This window comes from Opisthocomus hoazin, chromosome 6, assembly GCF_030867145.1.
Source record: "Opisthocomus hoazin isolate bOpiHoa1 chromosome 6, bOpiHoa1.hap1, whole genome shotgun sequence".
NCBI lineage: Eukaryota > Metazoa > Chordata > Aves > Opisthocomiformes > Opisthocomidae > Opisthocomus > Opisthocomus hoazin.
In genome coordinates this window covers 64873271-64900400 of record NC_134419.1, presented here as the reverse complement: position 1 = coordinate 64900400, position 27130 = coordinate 64873271, and the positions used below count along the sequence as shown (strand labels likewise).

The 27130-nt window shown below is 52.6% G+C and overlaps 3 protein-coding genes across 7 annotated transcripts in view; 1 reads left to right on the top strand and 2 right to left on the bottom strand.

Moving 5' to 3' along the window:
• On the bottom strand, window positions 1-20679 carry POLL (DNA polymerase lambda). Of its 4 annotated transcripts, none has more exons than XM_075423585.1 (9): window positions 20608-20679; window positions 11094-11237; window positions 10530-10827; window positions 9821-9986; window positions 6370-6693; window positions 5580-5753; window positions 4491-4619; window positions 2276-2444; window positions 1-1895 (listed from the first exon to the last, which is right to left on the bottom strand). In XM_075423585.1, exons 2-9 carry the CDS (start codon window positions 11206-11208, stop codon window positions 1531-1533), a joined length of 1740 nt encoding a protein of 579 aa, XP_075279700.1. In that variant the 5' UTR covers window positions 11209-11237; window positions 20608-20679; the 3' UTR covers window positions 1-1530. The 4 variants fall into 4 exon arrangements, with proteins under 4 accessions (XP_075279700.1, XP_075279701.1, XP_075279703.1 ...); XM_075423586.1 differs by lacking the exon at window positions 20608-20679 and adding an exon at window positions 12374-12749; XM_075423588.1 differs by lacking the exon at window positions 20608-20679 and adding an exon at window positions 12374-12749 and having other exon boundaries at window positions 10530-10824.
• DPCD (deleted in primary ciliary dyskinesia homolog (mouse)) lies at window positions 12746-26940 on the top strand. 2 transcript variants are annotated; one of them, XM_075423592.1, is made up of 6 exons: window positions 12746-12854; window positions 13069-13149; window positions 13817-13941; window positions 14765-14898; window positions 18874-18976; window positions 26824-26940. In XM_075423592.1, exons 1-6 carry the CDS (start codon window positions 12791-12793, stop codon window positions 26923-26925), a joined length of 609 nt encoding a protein of 202 aa, XP_075279707.1. In that variant the 5' UTR covers window positions 12746-12790; the 3' UTR covers window positions 26926-26940. The 2 variants fall into 2 exon arrangements, with proteins under 2 accessions (XP_075279707.1, XP_075279706.1); XM_075423591.1 differs by lacking the exon at window positions 26824-26940 and adding an exon at window positions 20144-20342.
• The window catches only part of FBXW4 (F-box and WD repeat domain containing 4), a 62698-nt gene continuing 58601 nt past the window's right edge, over window positions 23034-27130 (bottom strand). Inside the window, exons 7-9 of the mRNA XM_075423589.1 lie at window positions 24340-24480; window positions 24026-24167; window positions 23034-23797 (exon numbers count right to left, since the gene is read on the bottom strand). Coding sequence (XP_075279704.1) covers window positions 23681-23797; window positions 24026-24167; window positions 24340-24480 — 400 coding nt within the window. The 3' untranslated portion in view covers window positions 23034-23680. The remainder of the gene's footprint in view (window positions 23798-24025; window positions 24168-24339; window positions 24481-27130) is intronic.

The window sequence follows — 27130 nt, the reverse complement described above, 5'->3', positions numbered from 1 at the left end:
TGCCAAGGAAAAAAAGAGAGAAGGGATTTATTGTACTTCAAACTTCAAAGCATCAAAACATACCAGGAGACATTCTTTTCCATCAGGTGTTCAGGAGAAAGGCTGGGCTGACAAACGACACTGCTGGGGTCCAGCTGTGCCCAGCAAACACCCCAGCCCCACTGCTGGTGCCCAGCAGTCATGGCTGATGCAGCAAGAAACTGTGCAAACCCACCAGGCTTCACGCCCTGGTGCCTGCCCTGGCAGCAAACGCGCCGCTTGTCACTGCGTGAGAGACACGGCAGAGCGGGGCTGGCCGGGTACCCTACAAGTCACGGGAGGGGGAGGCCAGGCCAGGCCCAGAGACCGGCTGGAGGGAGCCCTGGGGTTCTGGCACAGAAACGCCCACCATGGCCTTCCCAGGCCAGTGCCACTGAGCAGCACCTCTGCCAGGAGGAACCACTGCAACACCCACAACAGAGACAGAGCAGTGCAGCTCTCTGGGAAATTCATCTGCAGAATATAAAAACCACCGAGGTTTCCTGAGAAATAAAATTCACTCCCATGGAACTGACAGGGCCAGCCACATGTACACACACCTTCTCTGATCAAAGACTTACACCTACAAAGATCCACACCTACAAAATGGGAAAGCTTTGCTTCACCCAAATCAGAAACTATCTCCTCGTGTTTCTCTCCATGCCTCCTACGCACACACACACATCCCTGCTGGGTTACATTCGGTGCATTTACATTCAAGTCCTCCCCAAGCACAGCTCCCTGAAGTCTCCAGCTCCTCTCCTCTCGGGGACTGAGAGGAAAGGAGCCCTCAGGGCCAGAGCAGGGGGATCTGCTCTCTGCACTGGAGGACTCTCAGCACACGACAGGCTCAGAGCAAGCAGGCACAGCATCAGGTGCCTATGCCTCCTTCACATTTTACCTGGCACCGGGGGAAGCTGGTGGCAGTCGCAGCAGCCTGGCCCCCTGCAGCGAGACCCACCAGAGGACACGAGTGAGCTCAGATGGAGGAAGGACACAGCAGCAGCACAGGGAGACCATTCATTCTTTCCACAGCAGCAACTGCTAGTAGTAGTGAAGAGGGGGAAGGTGTGTTCCAGGGCCAAGACAGACCCTGGCTGCCTTCACACACAGCTCGGGGCAGAGACTTTCGGGTGTCTGTGCACAGACACATCACACTGCACCCGTTCCCAAGCACTGGGAGGGGCTGGATCACAAGGCCCTGCAGCCCAGCCTTCCGAAGCTCCCCCAGGGAGAGCAGGGCCAGGGTAGCTGACAGACAGCAAGCCCTCCTGGTAGCCAGGTGCTGCCCATGGCATCGGGCAGCGCTTCCAGTGTGGTTCCAGCCCACGGCCTCTGCTGGGTGAAGCCACACAGCTCTGCCAGCAGCAGGGCCCTGTGCTTGCCAGCAGCCCCCGTTTGCTGGGATATGTTCCTCAGTTTGCAGTCACCACAGAGCACCATGGGGGAAACCAGCACCTTTCAAAACAGCAGCACGGCAGCGGGCCCAGGGTGCTGGGTGACAACTGGGTGTCACCAGTCCCGTTCTGAGGGCTCCCGGTAAGGCAGCCCCAGCTGGATGAAGATATCTCTCTCTGTAGGGGTGGGCAGAGTATGGCCAGATGCCACCTTGACGCCTCCAGGGCCTCGCACCACAGCTGAGCTCAGGGCGTGCTCCGAGAGGCTCATGCCCTTGGTCTTGGCCAGGGCCCGCATGGAGCGGTTGAAGTGAGCCGAGCCGGTGAAGTAGAGCAGGGCGCAGGCAAACTCACTGTAAGGCACCACAATGATGTCAAGACGGCGGTGACGGCGGGCTGGCCCGGGGAGGCAGCACACCCCCAGGTACTTCTTCTGGTCACCGTTGTCCTCCTGAGTCACCAGGTCATCCGTAAGGAAGCCTGGGGAGAGGGAACAGCCAGAGAAATGCTGAATGACAGAGACTGACAGCCCCACTCCGAACTCCCCACTGTCCATACAGCAGCTGAGGTGTCTCATAATGTACTGTGGGACCCCAAGCAAAACCCAGCCTCAGCCCTGGCAGCCTCACGCAGACAGGAGAAGCCATGCTGAGCTGCAGCAGTACTCCCTCCTTAACTCTGGCTGCAGAGCTGCTACTGGAGCAGGGCCAGGACCAGCAGCAGTACTCTAAGGACTTACAAGATGTCCTGTCCTTGGGAAAAGCAATTGCCTCCCCTTTAATGAATGCTATTCACCTCACTACCTCCTCAGCCTGGCCACGTTAAGAACAGCTTTGAGCACCGTGTGCCAGCACTCTTACCACTCCTGTGGAGGCTGTCAAGCAGCTTGCCGAACACCCCACGGTGAGACTGCCCATCTGGGTGAGTGACCAGCACATCCACGTCTCCACAGGTGGGCTTCCCCCGACGGTAGGAGCCACACGCCACACACACGAGCCCAGGCTTCAGGGCCAGGGCAGCTTGTCTGACCTCCAAGAAGAGAGAGAGGGATGAGGAGTCAGAGACAAGCCTCTTCATGCCCCTTCCATCAAGACAGCAAAGGATCTTGTGCCTGATTTGCGGCCTGTCCTGCATCTCCAGGGTCTCCATACAGAGCTGATACTTGGCAGGCATGGCAAACTGGCCCACGACGGAGGCTGGCCTGCTGTCAGGAGCCACGTGAGCCAGGGTGGCCTCAGCCAGCCCTGCAAATGCCCAGCACATTGCCACACAACACAATGATTTACGTGGCGCTACCATCAGTCATCAGCTCCTGGGGACACTGGGCTGGAGCTGGGTTGGGACAAGCAGGAAGATGCAGCAATGCTGAGGAGACAAAGTACACCACAACCTGTCAGAGCCTTCGGTTTCCGAGACAGCAGGAGAGAAGAGGTTTTTCAGCTCTCCTGCAGGCCAGAAGAGCAAAGCTCACCAGTTCTGCTCACAAGAGAACCAGTTCAATGAGGGATGGTCGCAGGTCCTGTTTCAGAAGCAGAGACGGGCTTATGGAGAGTCTCCCCAGCAGGACCCAAGACATCAGAAAATCTGCAAGTGTCCCTTGGAGCCCACTCCTGCCAGGAGCTCTGCCTTTGCAGGAGAGCTGGGCTTCCTGACCCAGAAAAACCACAAATGTTGCCGTGTTTTAGACCAAACGGATGCCAACATGCTGCTGCCAGCAATCAGACACATGTAATCAGAACTTCCCCTAATGCAGGCACCTCCAGGCTGGACCCCAGCTCCTGTTTTGTGCAGACAGAGCTAATTCTGATGGCTTCATTCATTAAATGCTTAAGAAAGGCTACCAGGTCCTTGGACAGGAATAAAGTATTCTTGGTCTGATTGTGCCAATCACCCTGCTGGCAGCAAATAATTAGGGGCTCAGCAATTCCCAGTGACGAGGCCATCACAGAGGCTGGGGTTCAGGAAGGCAGTGTCCATGCCCACAGCCCCTTGTCACTCTTGGGGATCATCCTTCATTAGTAAGAGATAAACCCATTAACCTTTGCCCCAGAGGTGCTCCAAGAAGCCACAAGCCTTTCTCATGCGGAGCAAGCCCTCCTCTGGTGTCCTTGCCCCCCTTCTGGCTTTAAATGAAGATTTCTAGAAAACTCCCAGCCTCACCCGAGAGCCTAAAAGCTCCTCAGATCTCACTGTGACAGGCAGCACAGACAGTGACTAATCCCTCGTTCTCTCTCCTGGGCCTGGATCAGAGGTGTGTTCGTGTGTACGGAGGGGAGCACAGTAATCCCATCAAGATAACAATAGACCCACCCCCAAGCACCAGCTCCTCGACCCAGCCTGCCTGGGAAAGGGACCACTCACCACAGAAATGGCTAATCCAGCACACGGGACTGACAACCCAGCAGGAGCCTGGCAGGAGTGCATTCTTCGTGGCCAGGCCCTGTAGCCGAGTGACAGGGTCACGCTGGCTGCTGCTTCCATGGTGATCAGAGAGCACAGGGGTAGCAATGATGGTGTGTCCCCCAAGCTCTCTGCTCACATTAGGGTACGTGGGCTTAGCACCCCGTAATCCTGGAGTGGCATGTTTTACTAGAGCGAGCAGCACCCATCTGCAATCCGGATCCCCTTTGCTTCCAGCAAGGATATCTGTGCGTGGTCTCTCCACTGACAACCAGCTCACAGGGTGCTCACAGTTTCCTTTGGAGAAGCAGAACCATGGAGGCTCAGGGGCCTCGACTGAAAGCAGACATCTCAGAGAAGATGAGAGCCAGGAAAGATGAGCTGCAAACGTACTCCTCCCACCATGCTACATGCAGCCTTTTTCAAAGCAGTGTGTACAATTGACACCCGTGAAGCATCCTCCTCCTTGCCAGGCACTCAGACTGAACTTTCCTAAGGGGCAAAGTAGGTGCCTTGTGTGCCCAGGCCCAAAAAGGGTCCCACAAGCACTGACCCTGCTCAGAGGAGAGGCTGAAGAGCTCAGCTATAACAGTGACGAACACTTCCACAGCATGCACCCTCCTGTCAGGTCCCAGGAGTTACTCCACTCCGAGCGCCCAGGGCCAAGCTACTCACGGTCTGTTCTATTTCTGCAGCTTCCTCCCGAGGCATGCGCTCCAAGAAATCCGTGTAGTGCTTCAGCCCCACAGCTTGCTGGCTGGTGAGAGTCGCCTTGGTGCGGATATCATCCAGTGTCCGGAAACCCTAGTGCAGACCATGTGATGATATTCAAAGATCTACCGAGACTTTGCTCTTTAAACACTTTCAACGAAGATTTGGGGAGATTGCATTTAATTTGTCTCAAGTCCAGGCGAGTCACAGCTTCTGAGATAACACACAGAGATCACTTAGGGCCAGGTTCCTAAAAGGACGGATTTAGGCAATCCCACTACTCACACACACCTCTAATCTCCACCCCACAATGACTATGAATCTTAACTAAACCTGACAGAGGCTACTTTATTAAGGCACTGTGTTCCTACAGCTTGAAGGAAAACAAGTGATGCAGGTAAAGGAACAACACCCAAAATACCCCAATGAGGGAAAGCCTACAGTGTGCAGACAACCGTATTTTTAAGACAGCAAAGAATCCAGGCACAAATCAAACACTACAGGAAACTAGGCTTAGCTCTGTGTTCAGGAAACAAATTGTTTTTAAAGAAGGAACACACCCAGTGGCCTGGGTTGCTCATGTTGGCACATCTACTTTCACCTCTTTTTTACAACTGCCAGACAAGGTGGACAGCTGCTCTGACAGCTACAGGAGCCAGCTGGGCCAACAGGCCAGCAACTGGATCAGGAGCTTTCATGGCCAAGACATACTGGCTCAAGCCTGGCTCTTAGCAGTGCCACTGCAGTGAACAGTGTGAGATGAGCTCCAAGCAGCAATGCTAACGGAACAGGCAGTGTGTCCCCTGCTCCTCCTATTGCATGTGTCTGTTGCCTATCCTCCACCTAAACTCAGGTCTCAGCCGGGTGCACTCCATCATCCTCAAACATACCCACAACGGGACACAGCTTCACAGCTCCTCCAGTAACTCCAGACTCAAATCCCATCCGTGGATACTAGCAACTGGAAACTATTTGTGAAAGAAATTCTCCTGCACCCAGCAGCAGTCTTCAAACCCTAGTCTAAGAACCTCTTGTGTAAGGCACCAAACTTACCTGCTGGTACCACATCTGAGCCGTCTTCACTCCTGCTCCCCAGATGTTGGAAAACAACTCCAGCACAGGAACACTCTCGCTGATGTGATCCAGCTTGCGCAGATGTCCACTCTCTATGATCTCCAGGATCTTCTCTGCCATTCGCTTCCCAATCCCAGGGATTTTACAGGCTTCCTAGCAAGAAACCAGAGCCACTACTGGAAAAGTGAAGGCTACAGACAAGCTGGGGAGCTGCAACCCACTCAGAGCCTGATTAGCCATTTGATGAGTGACTGGTAAGTTGCAGGACTAATTCTGACTGCTGCTCTCTTCTCTAGGCCAGGCTTACATAGGCTACATCGATTCAATGCCAAGTGGAAAAGGACATGCATGCAGAACAGGACTGAAACACTAACACACTGAATGGCTGGACTGTCACAGCCAATCAGGCCTAGATCCAGTTAGTTTTATACGTTATCTCCAATGGCAGCAGTTGCTGATGCCCAAGAGGAAGGTGAAAATGTCCCTGCATTGAGCCTGGAGAAGGCACTTACCTTATGGGTGCTCAGATCTGTCCCTAAAAGACTCAGACTCCCCTTTTCTGCTCATCTGAAAACACCGCAGGTGGTCAATAAATAAATCTCACACTTGCTACACAACTTCCACCAAAACCCTCCCACAGGAAGGAATTCCCAAAGCCTGAAGATAGATAAGCTATTCCACGTACAGAAAGAGAAAGGAATCTGGTTCGTAACAGAGCTAGGATATTGGGTCTATCTCCCTGCTCCACCACCCCAGGAAGGTGTTTTACCTGGTAGGATGTGACTGGTTTGTGGTAGCTCTTCAGTGCATTGATGGCTTTGGAGTAGCCCAGAGCTCTCCACTTGTCCCCCTGGACAGAGTAGGCCTTTGCCAGCACTTCTAGCTTCTCTGTGATGCACTGGTTGTGATTCTCCTTCTTGCTGTTGGAGGAATGGGCACAAACCCACTTGCTTGCAGGCTGGACCACAGCGGAAGAGATGTCATTAGTCTCTTCTGATGATTTCACCGGGTAGCGGCCAGAAATCAATGCTTCCAGATCTCCCTGGGTGACACTAGCATCTTCTCCTTCACTGTCTTCATCAGCAGAGACTTTCTTTAGGGACAGGTAGAAAAGCAGCTATGTGAGAATAAGTGCACATCTCACATATGTCCCCTTGGCACAGGCTGCTCCTGAGAGCATGAAGTCAGAGCGCTGCAGTGCTCAGATTGCCATCTCCAGAAGCTGTTGGTTATACGCACACCGTAGCTCTTCGTGCCCCAAGCTACACATGCATTCGTTGAATCAATGTGCGCACCTCACAAAGCACAGAAGACTAGAGACTGCTGTCCACCTGTGATCCAAGCACACATGTATCTCTAATAGCCAAGCCCAAGACCTAACTGAGGTAAGATGCTGGTTAAGCGAGCAACTGCTGCCAGCAGGGTCGTATGACAATGCTGAAATCCCTGGCTGGGGCAGATCCTGACCCCCTGCTCCCACTGGGAAATGTTTCGCTGGTCTGATGGCTGCACAGACACATCTCTCACATTCAGACTCTGCACCTTCCACCCCATGATGCAGATGACAGGAGATACACATACTGAACTCTGTTTTCACGTTACAGACACAAAAACTTAACAGGGTAGTAAATTACCACACACACACACACCCATTTTCCCCATGGCTATCTGCAAGAGAAAAGGGGGAGGAAGGAATGACACAAAGGACTCCACATTCCTCAGTGACAGAAGAAAGAACCAATGTATACATTTGCTGATACCCTCAGCATTAGGATGCCTCTGTGTGGACTTAAGAAACAATGAGCCTTGGCTTCAGGTAAGGAACAAAAGGGGATAGAAGTGGGAAGCCGCACAGAGGCTTTGTAGACCGCTCTGCTCACTGGGGTCCCCCTCTCTCCTTTATGTATTAACACGGGAGTCCACGAAGATCCAGCAGCTCCTGTGCTGTGGAAGTAATCCTGAAAGGCACAGGGCAGTTTGGGATCAGTACAGCAATTACACGTGGCACACAAGTGCTGTTACGAGTTTCTGCAGAGCGCCAGCCTAAGTCAGAGCCATGTCCTTACAACCTCTGGTTCTGCTGACTAAGGAGGTCTGGAGACACGATTCCTGCAAGCTACAGAGCTGAAGTCTTTAGGCAGAAGAGGCAGGAAGTTTCCTTTTTGCAATCTTGTTTTGTAACTCTGAAAACTAGGTCAGAATGGGGATTTGATAGACTAAAGCAGTTTTATTCGCCTTGAAATCCTTGAAACGCAACTCCCTTAAGACACTGTTCCCTCTAAGGGCAGCAAAGCCTCAGAGTGTTCAGATCATTTAGTAAGCCCCTTAAAAGCATTTAAGGAGCACGTTATCCAAGCACAACGCAAAAAATCTCTGCACTGGAGCATGCAATTCCCATCCTCTCGGCCAGCAGTGTCACATAGATGAAACAACACATAAATCCCGGACTCTCTACCCTTCGCCAACAAAGCTGGTGGAGTCTTTCTAACCATATGTGCAAAACCAATCAGTCCCGCGAGCTTCTAATACACTCCAGGATCCTACAGCAGCTGACTTGTGAGAGCTGGGTCAGACTGGGACGCACATGGTTTGTCTGGAGCACAGCACAGGAGCCAGGATAGCAGCTGAAGCCCAGTAGCTGAGGCAATACGCCACTGGAGAGGGAGGCAGGCAGCCTGGGGAAACAGCCCCTGGGTTCAGCCGGTGAATAACTGGTACCACTTGCAAAGGCTGCTTTGCAGAAAACTACTGTGTCCAAATGCCAGTCACAGAGTGGTTGCTGCAGTCTGACTGGTAGCAGGGTTTGCTCACAGGAGTTCATATCCAAATGCAGAACTCCCAGTGCAGCCCTTGTTCAGGATGAAACACTGGCACACTCCTCATCTCCTAGAGAAAAAACAACCCCCCCAAAAGCTAGAAAAGACTCTCTGCTTAAATGGAGGCTGCTTCTAAGCTGAGATTTCAGCTTTACCATTGTAGCTGGGCCTTAAAAGCAGTTGGTACTGTCTTTAAAGCACATCCCATGCGTTCTCCTCTCCTCCCCAAACTCACATAGTCCTAAGCTTGGGACAAGGGATTTTACTCAAGTGTCTACAAATATTGCTTTTGTGCACAGACTAACAGGAAATCTCATTACTTGAGGGGATTTATAAGAAAAAAGGCAATAAGGCTTCAGACTCTAGCAGCTGTCTGACCACCCAAAGTAAACGCGAGCAGAAAGCAGGGCAGATGCCACAGGATCCGTAACAGCACAAAAGCTCCTTTCTCCCGTTAAGGGTGAGATTTGTTAATAATGATTGCCACTAAATTGGAGTTACAAGAAACAGCAAAGATGGGGTAACTGCAAAGATGATGCAGTGAAGAAGCAGCCAACTCTGTCTATAGCACACTGGGTAGTAAGTCTGGGGAGAAAAGATCCCCCCTCACACATATTCTAGAGAAAGCCTAAAACAAAGGAGCCCTCAGTGGGCTGCCAGTTAGGGAGTATCTACAAGGTTTTGTGAAACAAAATTTGGGACTGTGTTGGAAAACAGATACCAGCATTACAAGGCAGCTGCTGCTGTAAGAGGTCTGGGTTTACTTTGCTACTGATAGATTTGAATGATGCCAATGCCCAAAAAGAATTCAGCAAACTTGAGCAAAAATACAGAGAAAGCTATCAGCAGGTTGGAGAAGCTGACTCATAGCAGAGGCCACTAATAACCCAACACAGATATTTTAAGCACACCACCATAATCGTTCCAGTGGCAACTTGATCCGCTGCACATGTGTCTGAACAGGGTGCTTGCCAACGAGTGGAGAATGGGTCAGTACGGCTCAGGCAGGAACACGGGATGAAATATCAGAGACAGCTTCCTGAAAGGGAGATATTCTCAGCCAGGGAATATTCCTCAAAAGGAGGCAGGGGAAACACGATCACCAGAGTGAGCCTGGGCCTGATCAGAGCACCAGGAATGCTTCAGCTGGAAATGTACTGACAGGAACAGGAATTTAGGGTGGAGGGGTGTTTTTTCTACTTTTAACACCTAAAAGGGACAAAGAGAAGCATTACCCATGTCCACAGCCCAAATGTGCCAGCAACAACCCACTGAAACATCCAAATGCCTTCCACATTTGGTGAGAAAAATCTGGCATTGTATCCCTGCAGAGATGCTCTTAGCCAGGAAAAGCAGCATGCAGGACCTGTTCACATGGAGAAGGGCCTGTGGGGGAAGCCTCACCTCAGCCAGCTGCTGCTGCCCAAGGGTACCCAGCCCTCGCTGCAAGGAATTCTCCAGCTGTGCTTCAGCATTTGGTTTCACTGCTCCCTCCTCTGCTGGGGGTTGGATCTCTTCACTGCCCAGGAGTTGGTGCTTCTCCTTCTTCAGTTCTCCCTCCTCCAGGCACCTGTCATGGATCAGATGCCTTAGTATAGGAGAAGGAGGACTTCTCAGCCTCCAAAAGTTTGATTGAGAAAACCTTCTGCATGTTTTGGGATGGAGCAAACAACCCATATGAATTTTACTCTCAGATCACAGATTAATTACCGTGGTTTTGGCTCAATTCCCCCATTTCCATCCACCTTGCTGACCTGCAACTTCCACTCCTACCTACCTCCCTCTTAGACTCTTTCTCCAAAACTTGGCCAAAACATTTTGATCCTGACCTGTGGCTACCTGCTACTCCATTCCTTATTTCCTCTTGTGCCTAGTTGTCCATTCTCTCTCTACTTTTCATCTGCAATAAGTAAGAAACAGCATTTAATCCTCAGCACTTTTAAAAGAAATCTCCTTGTTATCACTGATGGATTAGCACCTGTAGCACCTGTAGCAAGTGATTAGAGCTGCAAGGAGTTGCAGTCCGAGATCTTGAGCAGAGGTCAAATTTTAGTGCTGTTCAGTTTAGGACAACAGCGCTGTAGGGAGGAATGACAGCGTGGTCTTTGCATACCTGCGAGGGATAAAGACACTGTAGCCAGCAGTACTCAGCAGCTTCTGGTCTCTGATGCAAGCACTTAGCCAGGATGCCTTCACTAGCTGCAACCCTGAAGGCAGCTTGGCCAATTTAAGGAGCCGAAAGGCCCGATCACAGTCCATGTCTTCAGCCACAATGACGTGCGTCACCTCTGAGGAGAGCTGGCTGTGTACAACACCCCCATTCTGGACAATCTGCTTGTGGAAGATCTCCACCCTGGCTTGGCCGATGCCGGCTTGCAACACGTAGGCGGTGACTGGTTTCATCCACTCTGCTGAGGAAAACACAGGCGCAGGAACTCAGCGACAAGAGAAACTGTCCCAAGCCACCTGGGCAACATATTTTACGCAGGACTTGATGGCACCAACAGTGGCAGGCATTCTTTGGGGGGCACCAGCTGGACACATCAAAGCAACCTGGCCATGACCTCTACAGAAAACACACTTTGGGGCCAGAAAAAGCCTTTGGGGCAACAGCACCCCCAGTTAACAAGCTGGGGTAGGAGCAGTATATTCCATGTCATGGGCACGTAGGACTTACCCTCAGGTATCTCTGTTCCCTCCTCTTTTGGGATCTTCGGAGGGATGCTTTTCCCCGAGTCATCCCTCACCTTCTTTCTCTTGGGAAAGGCTTTGACAATCCCTCGTGCCTCCATAGGCCTGATGAGAAGTTTAGCTGCAACTGCTGAATACCAATAAGAAAGAGGAAGGTTGCTTAGAACAACATTACAGAATCACAACAACTTATGATTCACTCATTTTGATTGCTGTCTTTGTTTTTTTATTGTTTGGGGTTTTTTTTCTGTTGTTGCCTTCCAGAAATGCTCACTCTGAGGAACGCACCTGCAAACAAGAATTGTAGCCCACAAGGTCAGAAATATCAAAGTTAGAAACCACCAAAAAGCCACTTGAGAAGACCCTGCTTGAATACCTTAGAAACCACTAAAGCTCTGTTCTTATAGTAGAAAGTATTCAACTACTTTAACATTTTGGAGCTCCTTCCTACTCAGCCAACAGAAGCAACTTCATTTCCCCAACATTTCTTAAGCACATTCCCATGAAGGAGAGGAAATGCCTCTCCTGCCAGGACTGAAATCCTGTCACCAACGAGCAGAGATGAAGCAGATGATCAACACTAAGCATTTCAGACAGCCACAGGAGGAAAAGCCCCAACCCAGCTTCAGCTGGAAACAGCAGATTAGCAAAGATTAACTAGCCAAGCCCAATACAGTTACAGCTGTAGCTTTACCATCACAAACCTTGCAAAAGCGACCTTTGGAGCTTTAACTACTGGCCCAGGCTATCAGCAAGTCTGGCTTTCCGTAGCCCCAGCAGACCCCAAATCGCCATCCATGCCAACAGCCCCTTCCCCGGCTGCGGCATCGCGCTGACACCAACACGAGGGTTTCCTCTTCGTGCAGCACTCCGTGCTTTGACTCGAGGTTTCCCACAAGCAAAAAAGCACAAACCTGTCACGTTTAGCTGAAAGTGGTCCCACTGGGCCGCGTCTTCTCCCCGCAGTCGCCTTCTCACCCAGGTGCTAAACAGACCCCTCTGAAAGACCCACCCAGAGCTGGACTCAAGTCCCTGCTCCCACCAGGAACGGTTCGGTTTCAGGGGAGAAGAAACCCTGCTATATTTCTAAAACTCTGCTTCATAGAAACGTTTCTGTTTTCAGGACGTTTTGACCAAAAAAGACCTCTGATGACAGTAATATTTTCTATTAGACACAGAAAACATCCATCCCAACACCTCCCCAGCTTCCAGGCGCCCGAGCCCTCCGCGGGACTTGGACGAGCACGTCCCTCTGTAGTGCTTTACCTCATCTGAACCCAGACAGGCCCGCCAGGGACCAAGCCTGCCTCGCCAGCCTCCTCCGGCCGCCAAGGCTCCCACGGCCCCAGCCCAGCCCGCCGGCTTCCCCCGGGGGCAGCGAACAACGCCCGAAACCTCGCTGCGGGGACCCAGCCCAGGCCCCGCCGCGGCCCAGCCCGATGAGGGGCAGCAGGAGGGCCAGGGCCCTACACCCCAGCGCGGGAGCAGCCGGGGGGTCCCCCGGGATCCCAGTCCCGAGGAGGGAAAGGCCCCCCAAGCCAGGCTAGGCGCGGGGGGGGTAATGGGCCCCGGGGCAGGGCCCGGCGGCCGGGCCGCTCTCACCCACGGGCCGGGGCGGAGGGAAGTGCTTCCGGGTGGCCGCCGGGAGTGTCCGTGTTGCCGTGGCGACGGGGCCCGGCCTCCATGGCGGTGCCGAGCTGGCTGGAGAGGCTGCGGGCTGCCAGCAAGACGGCGCTGGTGCAGGACGGTAACGGGGGCGGCGAGACGAGATACCCCCCTCTTCCCCACCCCCCCTCCGCGACGTGTTTCGGGGCGACCCCGCAGCGAGCGAGCGGGCGGGGGGACGGGGCCGCAGGAAAGGCCACTGGGCCGGCAGCGGGGGGACGCGGCCGCAGGCAGCGGGACGGGTCCCCAGGCCCCGGTGTCTTCCCGTTTCCCCTCACCCCCTGCCTTGCCTCTAGGGAAGCGGAAGATCCACTACCTGTTCGAGGATGGGAAGGAGATGGCCGAAGAGTACGAGGTGAAGACCGGTCAGTTAGTGAGTAAGTGGTGCGCTCGGCCGGCCCCAGCAGACGTGGGCCGAGGCAGAACTGCAGCCTGCACAGCCGGACTCACAGGACGGGGTGTTGAGAGGGACCACCCGGTCAGGAGCAACTTGCCCCTAAATATTCTGGGACATAAGCATGCCTGTGGCTGAGTTATGTAGGGACATAAGCATGGTTCAGTTTGGGCCCAGGGTTCTCTGACTTCCGTGGCGTAGCAGACCTTCCTTTGTCCCAGGATCTCTCCCAAACAGCTCATCTGCCACAACAGGCTCCGACGGACTAAATGGGATTGCTGTCTTGTGGAGCCAGACACCAAGTCTGTAGCACATGCTGGGGTGAAATATGCTTTTTGGTGGCTTCTGCAACTGCAAACAACAGGGTGTTGGTTATGGCTCTTGTCCAAAACCACATCAGCTGCAGCATAGCACCTGTTGCAACCCCACCATGGCTTCAGCACCAAGTAGCAAAAAAAGAGAGGTACTTGGTACAGAATTTCCGAATTCAGATATAGGCCAGCTAACAGATCCACTCACACCAAAGTGGAAAGGACCGGAATTAATATTTGTATGTTCATATCATCTTAGTGTGCTGGGCAGCTTTAGCAGTCATTTGCTGGAGTTCTTATAGAGCAGAATAATGAAAACCCTTCTGCTCCCTTCCACAGGTAGAAAATGGCGAGAGAAGAACACCCTTGGGGGCTCCGGCAAGTGGCAGGTTGAAGTGGGAGAGCCAACCTCGCCGCTCCTGGGAGTGCTGGAATCCGAGCTCATAAAGGAAAGCAGCTCCAATGTACGTAAGGGTCTGCAAGCACCACTGCACCTAAAACTACTTAGTCTTGTGCTTGCAGAAGTAGTTAGTAGACCACAGATCACTCATAGCCCCAAGAGTCAGCCTCACGTGCCCAGCACTCTGCTACAAATCATCCCAAAGGTGCAGGGCTGGGTAGAAAGAAGGCACAGCTTAGGTTATTTTGGAGTCTTTAACAGATCTGTAGTTTCCTTAAGTAGAGAAACCATACTGTTGTGTTGGCCAACTGCTATTGTGGCTTCTGAAAAAGTAGCCTGAAAGGAAGGCCAGTGCCAGGACAAGTCAGCGGATGGAAAGCAGAAGCGATGACAGTGAAAGGCCGACACAGGCAGTGCACAGCAGCCTCTCCTGAACACAGCAGGGCCTGTTTCATCTTCATGTCCCGCTAACTTAGGGGGCAGCGGTTTTAGTCTTGCATCATCTTTTCTACAGACCTGAAACACAACCACAGCCCTGCACAGCAGAGCCAGGGCTGAATCCAGCAGGTCTCTAGGGTAGGCAGAGCTCAGTATTTGGTTGCCTGTGAGGAAGAGGCCCGGTTTCCATGTAACCCTGTACTGCAAGACTCCCTTGATGAACACTTTCAGCCTCTACAAGCAGGGCAGGCAGTGCCCCAGGTAAAGGCAGAGCAGTGCTAGCATTAGGAAAGTGATGCTCAGGCAGTTTCTTGAGTTACTTCCTAATGTTCCACTGTGAAAGAGCAGCTACTCCCAGGTGGAGCCTCTAGAGGTAGCACAGGAAGAAGGGGGCAGGGAGGAGAGGAGACATCTGGAGAGGCCTTGCTAAAGGTACTTGTTTGCTGTAGCCTGTCTTCATGAGGAAGGATACCCTGACCAGCTTCCAGTGGCGGATCCGTAACCTGCCCTACCCCAAGGAGGTCTACAGCGTCTCCGTGGAGAAGGAGCAGCGCTGCTGTGTCATCCGGACCACCAACAAGAAGTCAGTAAGGACAGCACTGCTAGTGCTGGCAGTCCCTCGGGGTGGGCTGGCACGGAGGGCAGGCTAGTGATTGCACAGGGCGATTGTCCTCTCTTGCCTTCTATCCTGAGCGTGCAAGGGCTGAGGGGCCCCACCTCGCAGCTGTGTGTCTCCAGCTGTGCTTCCGCTCCCAATTGCCCCAGACACATTTATGGTAAAGCCTCTCAAGCTCTGCACTAGCCTTTGCAAACTTATCTTACAATTCCACTAGCATGGTGTTTGCTCTGTTCTTTCCCTGTCAAATTCTGCTCCCTAAAGTAAAACTCTTGCAGACCTTTTGAAGCTAGAGCATCCCACCTTCTCGCTCTGACGTGATACTTTGGTCTAGTCATTGTATCTCAGAATGCGTGGGCCTGCAGGATTCAACAGGTACAGCAAAGTGCTGGGCACCCAAACAGACAGATCTCCCTGCGTAAGCGTGTCCTGTGGTCACAATGCCAGTGACGTGATCTGGAGGTAGCAAGAAAAAAAGGCAGACTGACTCTGGAAAGGAAGCACCACAATATTCTGCTGTAAAAAATTTGAGATGGGAGGAAAAGAAAGAAAAGGCTTTTAAGCCTCATCTTATACTGTGTCAGTACATGGCATCTGTCATGGAATGAGACACACTGTGCCCCAGAGCGTTTTACAGCCTCAGTGAGATAAGCCAGGATGAGCAGTAGTATTGTGAAGAGATAGCAAGGAGCGAGTATTAGGAGAACAAGGGAGGATATTGGAAGATAAGTGAAAGCTATTTACAAACTGGGATAATACAGCAGTATGGAAAGCTGGGCGGACTGCCCTCGGCTTGCCTTGCCTCCACAGCATTGCTGCAGACAGAGAAGACTCAGATTCACGGGTGAGAACCAGCCTGGCGTTTCCCAGTGTGCCCTCTCTGAGCCGCTCTTTGCGGCTGGCTGTAGGTGGTGCTGTTGGCAAAGAACTGCTCCAGATGGCGCCGTTTCTGCTTTCAGATGGTAGAGCCCGCCAGTCTTCAGGCAAGGGTTTACCACATCAGAGGCCGTGGCGAGGGGGTGCTTGAGCTCTGCATATGAGCACACCTGGACGCTCAAAAGCAGGAGGAGGCTAGACAGGAAAAAGGGGGAGTCTACCCCATGGAAACAGGACGCAGTTACAGCTCTAATTCAGGAAGATGCTGGCCTAAATGCACGCAGAGGCATTCACAGGAGAAGAGTGGCACTTTTGTAGGGACATATAGCAAAGATGAATGAGATTCCCATCAGCCACGCATGGATACACATGGAGCTAGGACAGGAAGGGAGTATGTGAGCCTAAGTCCAACCGCATACTGTCACAGACAGGCTTATCTACTCCCAATGCTACGGTAGCATGTATGTGGGAGCTTCCTTGCCTGCGTAGGTGCTGTAAGGTTGTAATGTACCATTGAGGCGTCACCCATGCCCTACCTGACTTTAAGCTTTTTTGTACCACTCGCAGGAAAACAGTAGAGTCCCCCTACACAGTCGTAGGCTACTGTCAGAGAGAGTTGAAGCACCTGACAGCGGCTCACAGTCTGCATATGATAGTTAAGGGCTTTTGGAATTAAAGCTGAAAGTTGCCTCACTGGGGACAAGAACGACTTTGCTGTCAGTAGGGAGCAGGGACAAACTCCAGCACCAGAACACTTAGTACCGGCTCCAGGATATCTTATATCATTTCTCCTGGGTCCCGGCCAGGGCAAGGCACCACTCAGCAACTAATTCCAAGATAGCAACAAAGGCGTGGAGTCCACAGAGAGAGCACATCGCTACGGGAGAGAAAGGAAGCCTCGGAGCTTCTCCAGCCCTTGGAAGTCAGCCACACTGCTTCTGAGCAGCAGAGCTGTGCTGACCGCCAGCCAGAGGCACAAGCAACGGGATGGGTTGCCAAGTCGCTACTGAGTAGCTCAGCTCTAAATTCTTAGCATACCAGTAGCAGTTTTCCCTACAGGCTGACAAAAAGTGAGTTTCCAGCAGGAAAATAAGAGGTGACTTCACTTACACGCTGTGGATCTCAGGCCGGGACCCTGGCTCAGAGTGCAATACTGCCCTTGGCCATGGGGTGAGAGGCGAGGGCAGAGAATGTGCCTGCCTCAGCAGGGATGACCGCCCACCAGCTGCCTCTCTAGCCCAGACAGGAGATCTTCACTTCCACCAGTCACCCCAGTTCCCTCTGGCCACGGCAAGGGCTGCTCAAGTGGAATTTGCTTAAAACCTCTTGCTGTAAAATAAATCCATTAAACTAAACTCTAAAAACAAACCCAGAAAGCCACCTCCAAACGCCAAACCTGATTCAATTATTGTAGCGAGAGGCAGTGGTAATGTTAGGAGGAGGAGGGGGTGGCGAGGCAGATCTGGTTTCCTTTGATCTTGTCACAGATTTTAGTTTGAGGCCAGCCAAAGTCATTCTTCTCTCCTTCTCCTTAGTCCTGGGGCAGCAGAATGCTGCAGTTTCATTGACGACTCCCAAGGCCCTTTGAAACAGTGGGTTTCTTCTGTGTACTGCTTTTTTTTTTGTCTAATCGGTAAGAAGTTAACACTTCCTTAACATGTCTTTGTGTTCATCTAATCTCTGCTGTTTAACCTTTGACATCTCCCTTATTATCCATGTCTGCCACCTTTTCCAAATACCGACAGCAGTGACAACACAGAACGGTTTGAGCCCTGCGGTAACAAGTTGCATACATTCCTCCCACTGCACCAGGAGAGCCATTTGCCCTTTGTAGCTGTTTTCACCGTGACTTGGAAAATAAACTGCAATTTGGGCAGAGGTAGCTAGAGAGGCCAAGCCTCACACACAGCCAGCTGAATGGAGAAGAACCCCTCACGGCATGACAGTAGCTGCTGCCTGTTCCTGCTCTGCTTTGGGCACCTCAGTACCAGCTGCAGGCCAATTACTTGGGGAGGATTGCCCACAAGAGTGCTGGAAGAGACTAAGAACCCAGTCATGCTTCTGTGTGGGCATAGGACCACCAACTAGTGTATCTGGTGCAGCCCCAGAGAGAAGCAACAGATGCAGGGCAAGCCATGCCAAGGAAGAAAGGTCTCGGGCAAACACAGACAGGACTAGAAGGTTCTGGTCTGGAGCCTTAGGAAGTCTCTCAGCTGCTTAGACAGCTTCTAACCACTCCAATTCTACCCAAAACATATCTCCCTTCCTTCATACTGAGCAAAGCCCAAGGTCTGGTTGGTGGAGAGACACAGGCTGCATAGGGAGCTGGCAAAAATCTCTCTGTGTGCTTGGATGTGAGATGTGACTGCAGAAACTGGGATAGAGACTTTTGAAAGAGCAGCCAAGGGAGCCAGGAGCACAGAGGAGCACCACAGCCACCATGGGGCCTGCATGGAGACGCTGCAGAGCCAAGGCTCAGGTGGCTGTGGGCAGCTACACCTGGAGCTCTGTGCCCAGGCGTGTGCCCGAGCAGCACTGTGCTACCAAAGCAGGAGGTGATCTAGGAAGCACAGCAAGAGGCCAAAAAGATGGTTTTAGGAAGGCTGCAATGCAAAATGGTGCATCACTCAGGAAGGTCAGTCACGGGGAACGAGGGCTTTGACAGCTGTCTTGACAAGAGCTGATGGGAGCTGGTACTTGGAGGGAATGAGAGGCCATGAGCAGGGACAAAGACAAGGGACACCTCTTGGTAGGGCTGAGTACTCTGTCCCTAACCATGTCTGGCACTACCTAAGGGCAAGCTGGAGGGACCAAGCCTGCTCTCACACCCCAGAGCCCTTCAGGACTTTGCCAGCTCTGATTTCCAGTTTGGAGGTTTGGTTCCAGTGCTCCTGCCAGCCTGGGCGCACCAACAGGCACACAACATGGCACAGCATCCTCCTGCCAACCCTGAGAGGTCTGTTGTCCTCATCTGCACCTTGTAGGACAGCACTCTGTAGCTCAGCACTGCTAGTGGGGGGATAGGAACCCCACATTCCTGATTTCTGTCTCCTCTCTAATTTGCAGGTACTACAAAAAATTCTCTATTCCTGACCTGGATCGATACCAGCTCCCCTTGGATGCAGCTGCCCTGAGCTTCACCCACGCCAACAACACCCTGATCATCACGGTGAGGTTCTCGCCATGCAGAACAGCACTTTGCCCTTCCCTTTACGACCACAAAGAAGTTAAAATTCTTACACGTGGGGAAATGAGGCAGAGCAGGGAGATCTGCTGAGGGTCACTGGTGAGCCCCCTTCCCTGTCACACAGTCAGTGGGAGTTTCAGATTACACTGGCACGCTGACACTAGCCAGGACTGCCCAGGTCGCAGGAGGGGCCCTGCTTGCTGCTCAAGGTGACTTGCAGGTGGAAGAGTGTCCATTATGCCCTGTTTTTCATGTGTCCCATCCCGCAGGCCTGAGCAAGCCTCCACGCTCAGTGACAGCAAGTTTTTCTTGCCTCAGAGCATGTGTTAAGAGTCAAAGGACCTGCTGCACTACGTCTCACAGTCTAAAAAATAATAGCAATAAAAACAAAATATCACTGCTTTGTGTTGGAGAGGACACATGGAAAGAACACGCTTCCATGCAACACGGTGGAAGAAGTGAGAGACTAGCAAAATGGGCACTTCTTGTTGCAAGGAGCAGACAGAGGCAGACAGATGCTTTTGAGCCGCAGGTTCTCATCTTCTTAAATGTAGCAGTCAGCTACCCAGAGAGCATCCTCTCCAAGGGAGACCTCACAGCAGAGCTGGGTGTCCACATGCAGAGGAAACAGGCCAAGAGGAGCACCTTGAGTCCTTCTGAGCCTCTGTTTGCTACAGGCCAAGCCCTTGCCCAAAAGCACCTGCATCCACCACTGAACTGCAGCTGGACGAGGGGGCTCCAAGGGGAGAACAGAGGAATTGCAATTCTTCCTTCTCTGTCTATCTTTTAAAAAAATGCATTTTTTCAAATATATATATATATGACACACCTGTGAGCATACAGTCAGCGAGCACACCAGGGATCTGCACGACACAGCTTACCAGGATATTCCAGAGGGGTTGACAGGGGCCAGGACTCCACATCCAACTGGAAAGTTTTACTTGCACTGTCAAAAACACTCCAGATCCTCGGCAAATGTCCCTAGCGTGATGGCACCACCTCTCCAAACAGGCTTCGGAGGCAGCTGATAACAGAAAGGCCTCCCTTGGCAGGAGGGCCCCAGCTGCACTGGCAGCGCCTGGTTGCAGTTGGTCTGCTCGGAGCAGAGGCTGAACAGGAGTGCTAAGGGCATTTCTCTCTGTCCTACAGTACCAGAAGCCGAAGGAGATCTTGGCTGCAGAAGAGCAGCTGCAGAAGGAGCTGAAGAAGATCAAGGCAGCCAACAATGGGGATGGTGACTGTAAGACCCAGTAGGCAGTGGCTGATTAGAGGCTGAGGCAGCTCTCTGGCACAGCTTCATGGTATTTATTTTGCCTTTCCTAATAAAAATTAGTCCTGTTGTTAATAATGCCGCTTGGAGGAATCTTTGTAGGCCCAGGGAGATGGCAGGGTGGTCGATTTATGCAGACATTTATGATCCATCTATGAGTTGTGAGAAGCTGCAGCACACCAAGGAGGTGCGCTGCCTCTACAGCCAGCAGCCTCTCCCCATCCTCCATGGGCAGAATCGACATGAAAGCTGGGTAGTTCCCCTTGGGCATTCCCTCTGTCTGCCACCATTGCTGAAGGCAGTAACATGTGGAAAACAAGAACTCCCTCCTGGCACCCCTTACCTGCCTGGGATGGGCTTGGAAGCAACTCCCCCCTGTGCTGTCGTGCAAGGTCCTCCGTGCAGGTAGAAGGATGCTCTGGCGACTCCGGTATCTCTGCAAACAGCATCAACACTTAGAGTTGAATGGGCACAGCCTGTGAAACAGGGTGAAGAGGGGGACACCCAACTGCTTCCTTACTGCCAGCCACGCGCAGCATGACGTGCAGAACGCAGGCGGCCGTGCAGAGCGCCGGAACGGAAACGCAGCTGCCTTCATTTGCATGGCACGGAGGGGCACGCAGTGACAGGGGCCGCTGGCCAGCTCAGGAGTAGCAGTGGGAGATCCCTTCCCGAGGGCATAAACACTGCCCGTCACAAACCCCGCTGCACAGACAGCGCCCCATGCACAGGGACAGCCCCAGCTGTGCTGCCTCAGCAACTCGCCCTCCAGCCAGCTGCTGTCTCTACCCCACACCAGCCATCCCTCTGCTTACAATTTCTGCGTGTCCCTCCATCCCAGTTCATCTCTGAACAGCCCCTACCCAAACAAACCCTACTTTTAAGTGAGCTGGTCACGGGCCCCCAGCGTAGCTCCCCTGATGAGGGCTGCTTTCAAACCAGGAAAACTCCTTGGAGCCTGAGTGGCATTCCCAGTTAGAGCCTTGCTGCTGGGAGACAACGGAGACACCAGCGACTGGCAGAGCTCATCAGAGCCAGTGCGCCAGCCCCACTTGCAGCTTTGCCACTCCCCAACATCATCCAAGATGTGAGGGTGCATCCTTCTACCCACCAGCGCTGGAACCACCATGGGGCTGCAGCTCTGCTCCAGGCTTCAGCCAGGAAGAACCTAAAAGCAGGTACACAAGTGCAGGACCCACCAACGTGGGCTGCAGAAAAGAACTGGCAGGACTGGCAGCAACAGCGCTGCAGGCAGCTCTGTCATGGGAGGAACCTCTTGCACTGGTGACACTTGTTCACCCGCCCAGCTGATGTGCTCATTCCTATTCTGGGCCTTGCCCAAGTCCCAGTGTAATGAAGAACTTCTCCTTCGACCCCACAGTTACTCCGGTTCCTTCACAGCCTCTCCCTGGGGACACTGCCAGAGACATCGAGTATCTCCATCCTTCCCTCCCTCTCAATTTCATTAAAGGACCTGTAACACACCAGCACCCAAGAAAAACAGGCTCTCAAGCTCTGCCAGATGTCTCTCCAGTCTTCTATCTCATGCCTAATCACTTACATAAAGCTCTCCTCACAGGCAGAGCCCAACGTGCTCCAAGCAGCACAGCAGCAGTATTTAGCAATGCCTGATGCAAAGCACCATCTTTTCGGCAACAGCTCAGCGTTACCAGTAACCCAGAGGTCCCCCAGAATCATTCTCTTGGGCTAGCAGTCTCTGGGATCTACAGCTCTGAGCTGGTGGAACATTGTTCCAGCCATGGCATCTTTTTGTAGCAGATCGTTGCTTGGGGCACTTAGACATCAACTCTGGCACTTATGGAGAATATGTGGCACCACAGTAGCTACACGGGAGCCGGCAGCAAGCAGGCATGAGTGGCAGCAGAGGAACTGGCACAGATCAGGAACTGTGACAGGGAGCTGTGCTGGAAAGATGCTTGTGAGAATGTGATCCTGCAGTAAAGCCGTGCTTTTACTTGCACCCTGAGCTGTTGTCTTCCATCCACTGGGAATGGAGGGCTCCCTTCACGCAGGCGAGGAGTTGGTTGGTTCCACTCCCTCCCTGCTCAGGCAGGGGCTCCAGCAAACACCCTCTTCCAATTTTTGCAGATCACAAGCAGAGAACAGCCTCCTGACACTGGAAATTACCTATTAAGTTCCAACAAAGCACCATGCCAGGTGCTTTGCTCTAGAGGTGCTCCCACTTTGAGATACAAAACCTCTGCTTTACCTGTCCAGGATACTCAAACTCGCAGCCAAGCAGGATTCGCGCACCTCCTTCCCCAAGGAAGGCCAGACCCCAGACACCACTCCATTCACCCACAGCACGTTCATCCACAGACATCTGCATTCACCCAGAGAGCACAGAGCACGCTGAAAGCTATGGTTGTTCCGAGACCCAGCTCGGGTTCAGAGGCTGACACAAACAGGAGCAGAGCCCACCTCCATGTGCCTACACAAACCCAGTAAATCACATCAAGGCCTTGGTGTTTGCACTAGTCCGGTTTGCTGCTTCATTATGCCAGCAGCAAGCAAGTTGCCGATCCTACTTTTTGAATTCTTATTTGAAAAAATGACATGAGATCCAAGATGCCAGGAACTGCCTTCAATGCAGCAGTGTCACAGGGTCTAGCCAAGGAAAGACATCCATCTATTAGACACCTAGACAGCATCTGAAAATAGGCGCAACCTCCTCCGCCCAGCTAGGCCTCTGCCATCAGCGGGTAACATCGCAGCCCCTTTGGAACTTGAAACAAAACAAACAGTCTCTTTTGTTTCCCTTCAGAGTTTTATTTAGCAAAACGCAACTGTTTCAGCCCTGCCAAGTGCACAGCCTGACCTGACGGCCAGCTTGGGGAGGCACACACTGAAAGCAGGGCCGGCTCTGCCTTTTAGCTCAATTCTTGCTCTTGGCTGTGAAGGACAACACAAGCAGCTGTCAGGAGAGCAAGCACAGGTGAAAGATGGGCCCCACTCCAGGCACATTTCCCTTCCACCAAATCAGTCCACCCCACACACAGCCTAGACTTGCTTCACATGGCTCAGAGCATGGCTGATCTCAGCCTGACCAGCACACACAGCTGACAGGGCATCCCGGCTCAACTTGCCCCTCAAATGCTGGATCCACAGGAAAAGAAAAATAAAAAAAAAAAAAAAAGAAAAAACCCACAGTTGTTAAAACAAACCCTGATTTGCACAAAATAAAAAGGGTAAAGGACAATCGGCCTTATTTCCACTAACAGGCAGGTGAGGTTGAGAAAGTCTGGCCCTTTGTGCACTCTTCATTGCAGGTTTCTGGCAGGCAAAAAAATCCTTCAGAAGCCTCGGGGCCATTCTCACCTCTCCTGCCCTGCGATTCCCTGAGCCAAGTGTCAACTCTGCTGAGTTGGGGGGACCAGAAGCAGCTGCAGTGCCCTTCATGGGGCCGTGAAGTCGAGGACATGCAGGGCTGATGCCAGGGCAGCGTACAGATGGGTGGTACTGAAACGGAGGCAGTACACTGGGCTGCTGGTGGGTGAAGACAGGTGAAAGCTCTGCAAGAAAAAAGGAGAATCAACCTTTCAAAGAAGAGATCAGCCCAAAGCCCCCAGCCGGTGTTACAGACTCAAAGGCCAAGACACCTGAGCAAAGCAGGCTTTTCCCTGCATACAGGTTAGGTTCTCCATGGTGGGCTCGCCTCAAAGACAGCTCAGAAGCTGCTCTCTCTTCTTCCAAAGAGACATGGGCACTGGGCTGCCAGAGAACCTCCAGCCAGCCCTCACCTGCAGGCATCGAGTCTGCCGCTTATCCCAGAGGCGCACCACGCCGTAGTAAGAAGAGCCGCTGGCAATCATATGGTTCTTATCACTCCTTACGCAGTACAGGGCGCTGTCATGGGGCTCTTCCCACTCCTGGATGCATTTCCTGCAAGGGCAACACAAACCGGAGCGGGGCTGAGCCTCCACTCTTCCACCACTGGAGCTGAGGCCCAGCTTGCCCAAAGGAGCTAATTCAGCTGCAGGCGAGTCGCCAGACTCTGCACAGGGAGAGCCCAGGAGCCTCAGGCAGGCCCCAGATGCCAGCAGGGTAGGCTCACCTGGTGCTGGTCCGTATGTCCCAGTAGCGGATGTAGGTGTCATACCCACACGAAAGAAGAAGGGAGGGCGTTTCGTAGAAGACATCAAGGACTCCAGCTCCATGGTGGAAGTCAGTCCCTAAACAGGTCAACAGCTGACCGCTGCAATGAAACGCAATTGGGGAAGAGTCATCTGGAGCAGAGTGTCCTTTGAATTCAGCACACCAGAGCAGAGATGGTGTCACAGAAGTTTCCTAGATCTCATTTCTGTGACTGAGCAGAATGCAAAAGCCTGCACGGTCTTCCTCTCCCTCCCCCAGCTTCTGCTACTGGTTGGGCCACTAATTGTCATGGAGGGTGACCAGCAGGAGTCACAGCGATAAGAGGAAGAGCCAAGGCACAGGCACAGCTGACCCTTAGCAGAACGGGAGCATTTTCCTTGGGAGCAGTGACCAGTGCTCTGAATGATGGGGCTCCATTTCCATGGGAGACAATTCTCAACTTAGTCAAACTCCAGGCAATCTGCAACAGCCACTTACCTGGTCAATCCCATCCTTCAAAATATTGCCCACTGGAGCATTTCCCCATATCTTTGACACACAGCTCAGACCCACAGGCAAATCAGACTCTCCTGACCCAGTCTGCCATGGCTGCTCCCCTCAACTCCCTCCAGTTACACTGCAAACACTGTATCTGGGGCTGAGCATGACAGGTCAAGAGCAGCCACCCCAGGGCTGCCCTGGAGATGACTTTCCAAAGGCTACCTTTTTTTTTGTTGACCGCCTTCTCCTTTTTATTTCCTTGCTTGCTGTGAATGAGCAAAAGCAAGATCTCCATGGAGCTCTAAGCCAGATGCTTTGTGGCCGTATCACTCTGCTGCTTGTTCACGCATAGAACCAGCAGCTCACCAGGTGGATGGTGCCTGGTGAGGGCCCACCCCGCCAGACTGTAAGATGTGGCTTGAGCCCCTTCCCTGGGCCATATGAAATTGCATCAGGCACACGGCACAGCCTGTCCCCAGTATTACACCACCTGCCCCAGCAACACTCAGGTGTGGCAGACTCTTGGGAAGGGAGGGGACAATCTGCCAGGCTGCTTGAAATGCCCACCTATTGCAAACCCTCCTTTTCCTCCTCCTCACACCCTCTACATCAAAAATGCTGGGTACAATAAACCTTGAAGCACCTGCTTTTCAAACCCTGCGGCATGGCCACCCCTCTCCAACAGGCTCTTGGTTCTCAGGACAATGAAGTGGTCCTGAAAGCCGACAGCACGGATCCCGCAGTGGGGTCACTCTCAGCATCTCCCCCCATTATTTTGTTACTTTCTGCTCCTTGATCCAGCATCACACAGTTCTGAGGCACATCGCCAAATGCCTTAATTCTGTCTGTAATCTGGGCTAAAGCCCTCGTCGGGGAATAAAGACCACACAAAAGGAGAAATAGAGTCCTGGGAGATGTTAAAACAAGTAAACACCTTTGTGTCAGGAGAGAGAAATCGCTGATAAAGCAGATTAGCGCCTCGAGCCCTGGTGTCCCCAGATCAGAAGGCGAGCCCTGGCCGATCTTTGCAGCCAGCACGCTTCTATGATCACAGAGCTGGCGGCATGCTGGGGCCAGCCTGTTTCCCCACAGTCACTCTCCAAAGAGCAGATTATGTAGAATAACAATTTCTTTGTGGCTGTGTAATTCCCTCCGTGACCGTGGCTGTGGGCAGCTACATTGGCCCTTGATGCCAGGGCCCTAGCAACCATTTAGAGAGGCCAACCAGCCCTAGCGATGGCCCCCCCGTGCAAACCTGTCGGACAAGCTTTAACATCAAGTGCATGAATTAATCCCCCCCAACACGAATCCAGGGGTGCTGGCTTATTGGACTTTGTGTTTCTCCAGGCAAGGGATCGAGGGGATTCCAGGCTTCAGCCCTTTGCAACCTTCTCACAATACATTAACCCTTGGAAGGTTACTTGCAAACTAACCCAGCAGCAACTCTGCACCTGTGTGCAGGTCGAGAGGTTGAAGCACCTGCAGTCTGAGTACTGGGACCAAGAGCTGCGCGGTTTGGCTGGGGCAGATGGGTCCTCAGCTCCACCATGGAGAGACACATGGATGGGCACCTCTGAGCTCTGGCACTCCCCTGCCCCTCCAAGCACACACATCTGCCATTTTGCAGAGCCAGCAGGACAGATGGACATGCACACAACCCTTCTCGAGTCTTCCACAAAAACTTCTTCATCCTACAAGTTAAGTGTGAGGCCCAGAGTTGTAAGACACAACAAAGGTATGAAGAGGAGTCAGCTGCTCTCCCAAACAAGAACCCTTGGACTACCTGTGACGTGTAAGGGGCCAGACTGCCCAACCTGCGGAGTCCTCTGCCAGCTCCTCAGCCAGGAGCAGGGAGTAACTCAAAGGAGATGAGCTACCTCAGTGAGCCTTAGGCAGCACACTAGCAGCTTGGACCCCTCTCTCCCCACTTCCACATGATACTGTTTTTTTTTTTGTTTTGCAGGGTAGCCCCTGGACTGGTGCTTTGTGCACGTGGCACTTCAGGAGAGGAAACCAGGACAGGCAGCTGTACAGGGGTCACATAGCCCAGCAGCACATCTGGTGAATATCTCCTGCTACCTAGCCGAAGCCTGTTTGTGTTATTTCCCCTCCACCACTTTCTCTGTCAACACACCTTTAATATGTAAAGGACTAAGTGAGCTCAGGGAGAGAGGAGCACTGTGCTGAGGAGAGATGGCAGGAGGCAGAAGCCCATCCAGGGATCTTCTGCTCACTGGGACCAGCCCTCTCAGGTGCTTGAAACAGGTCAC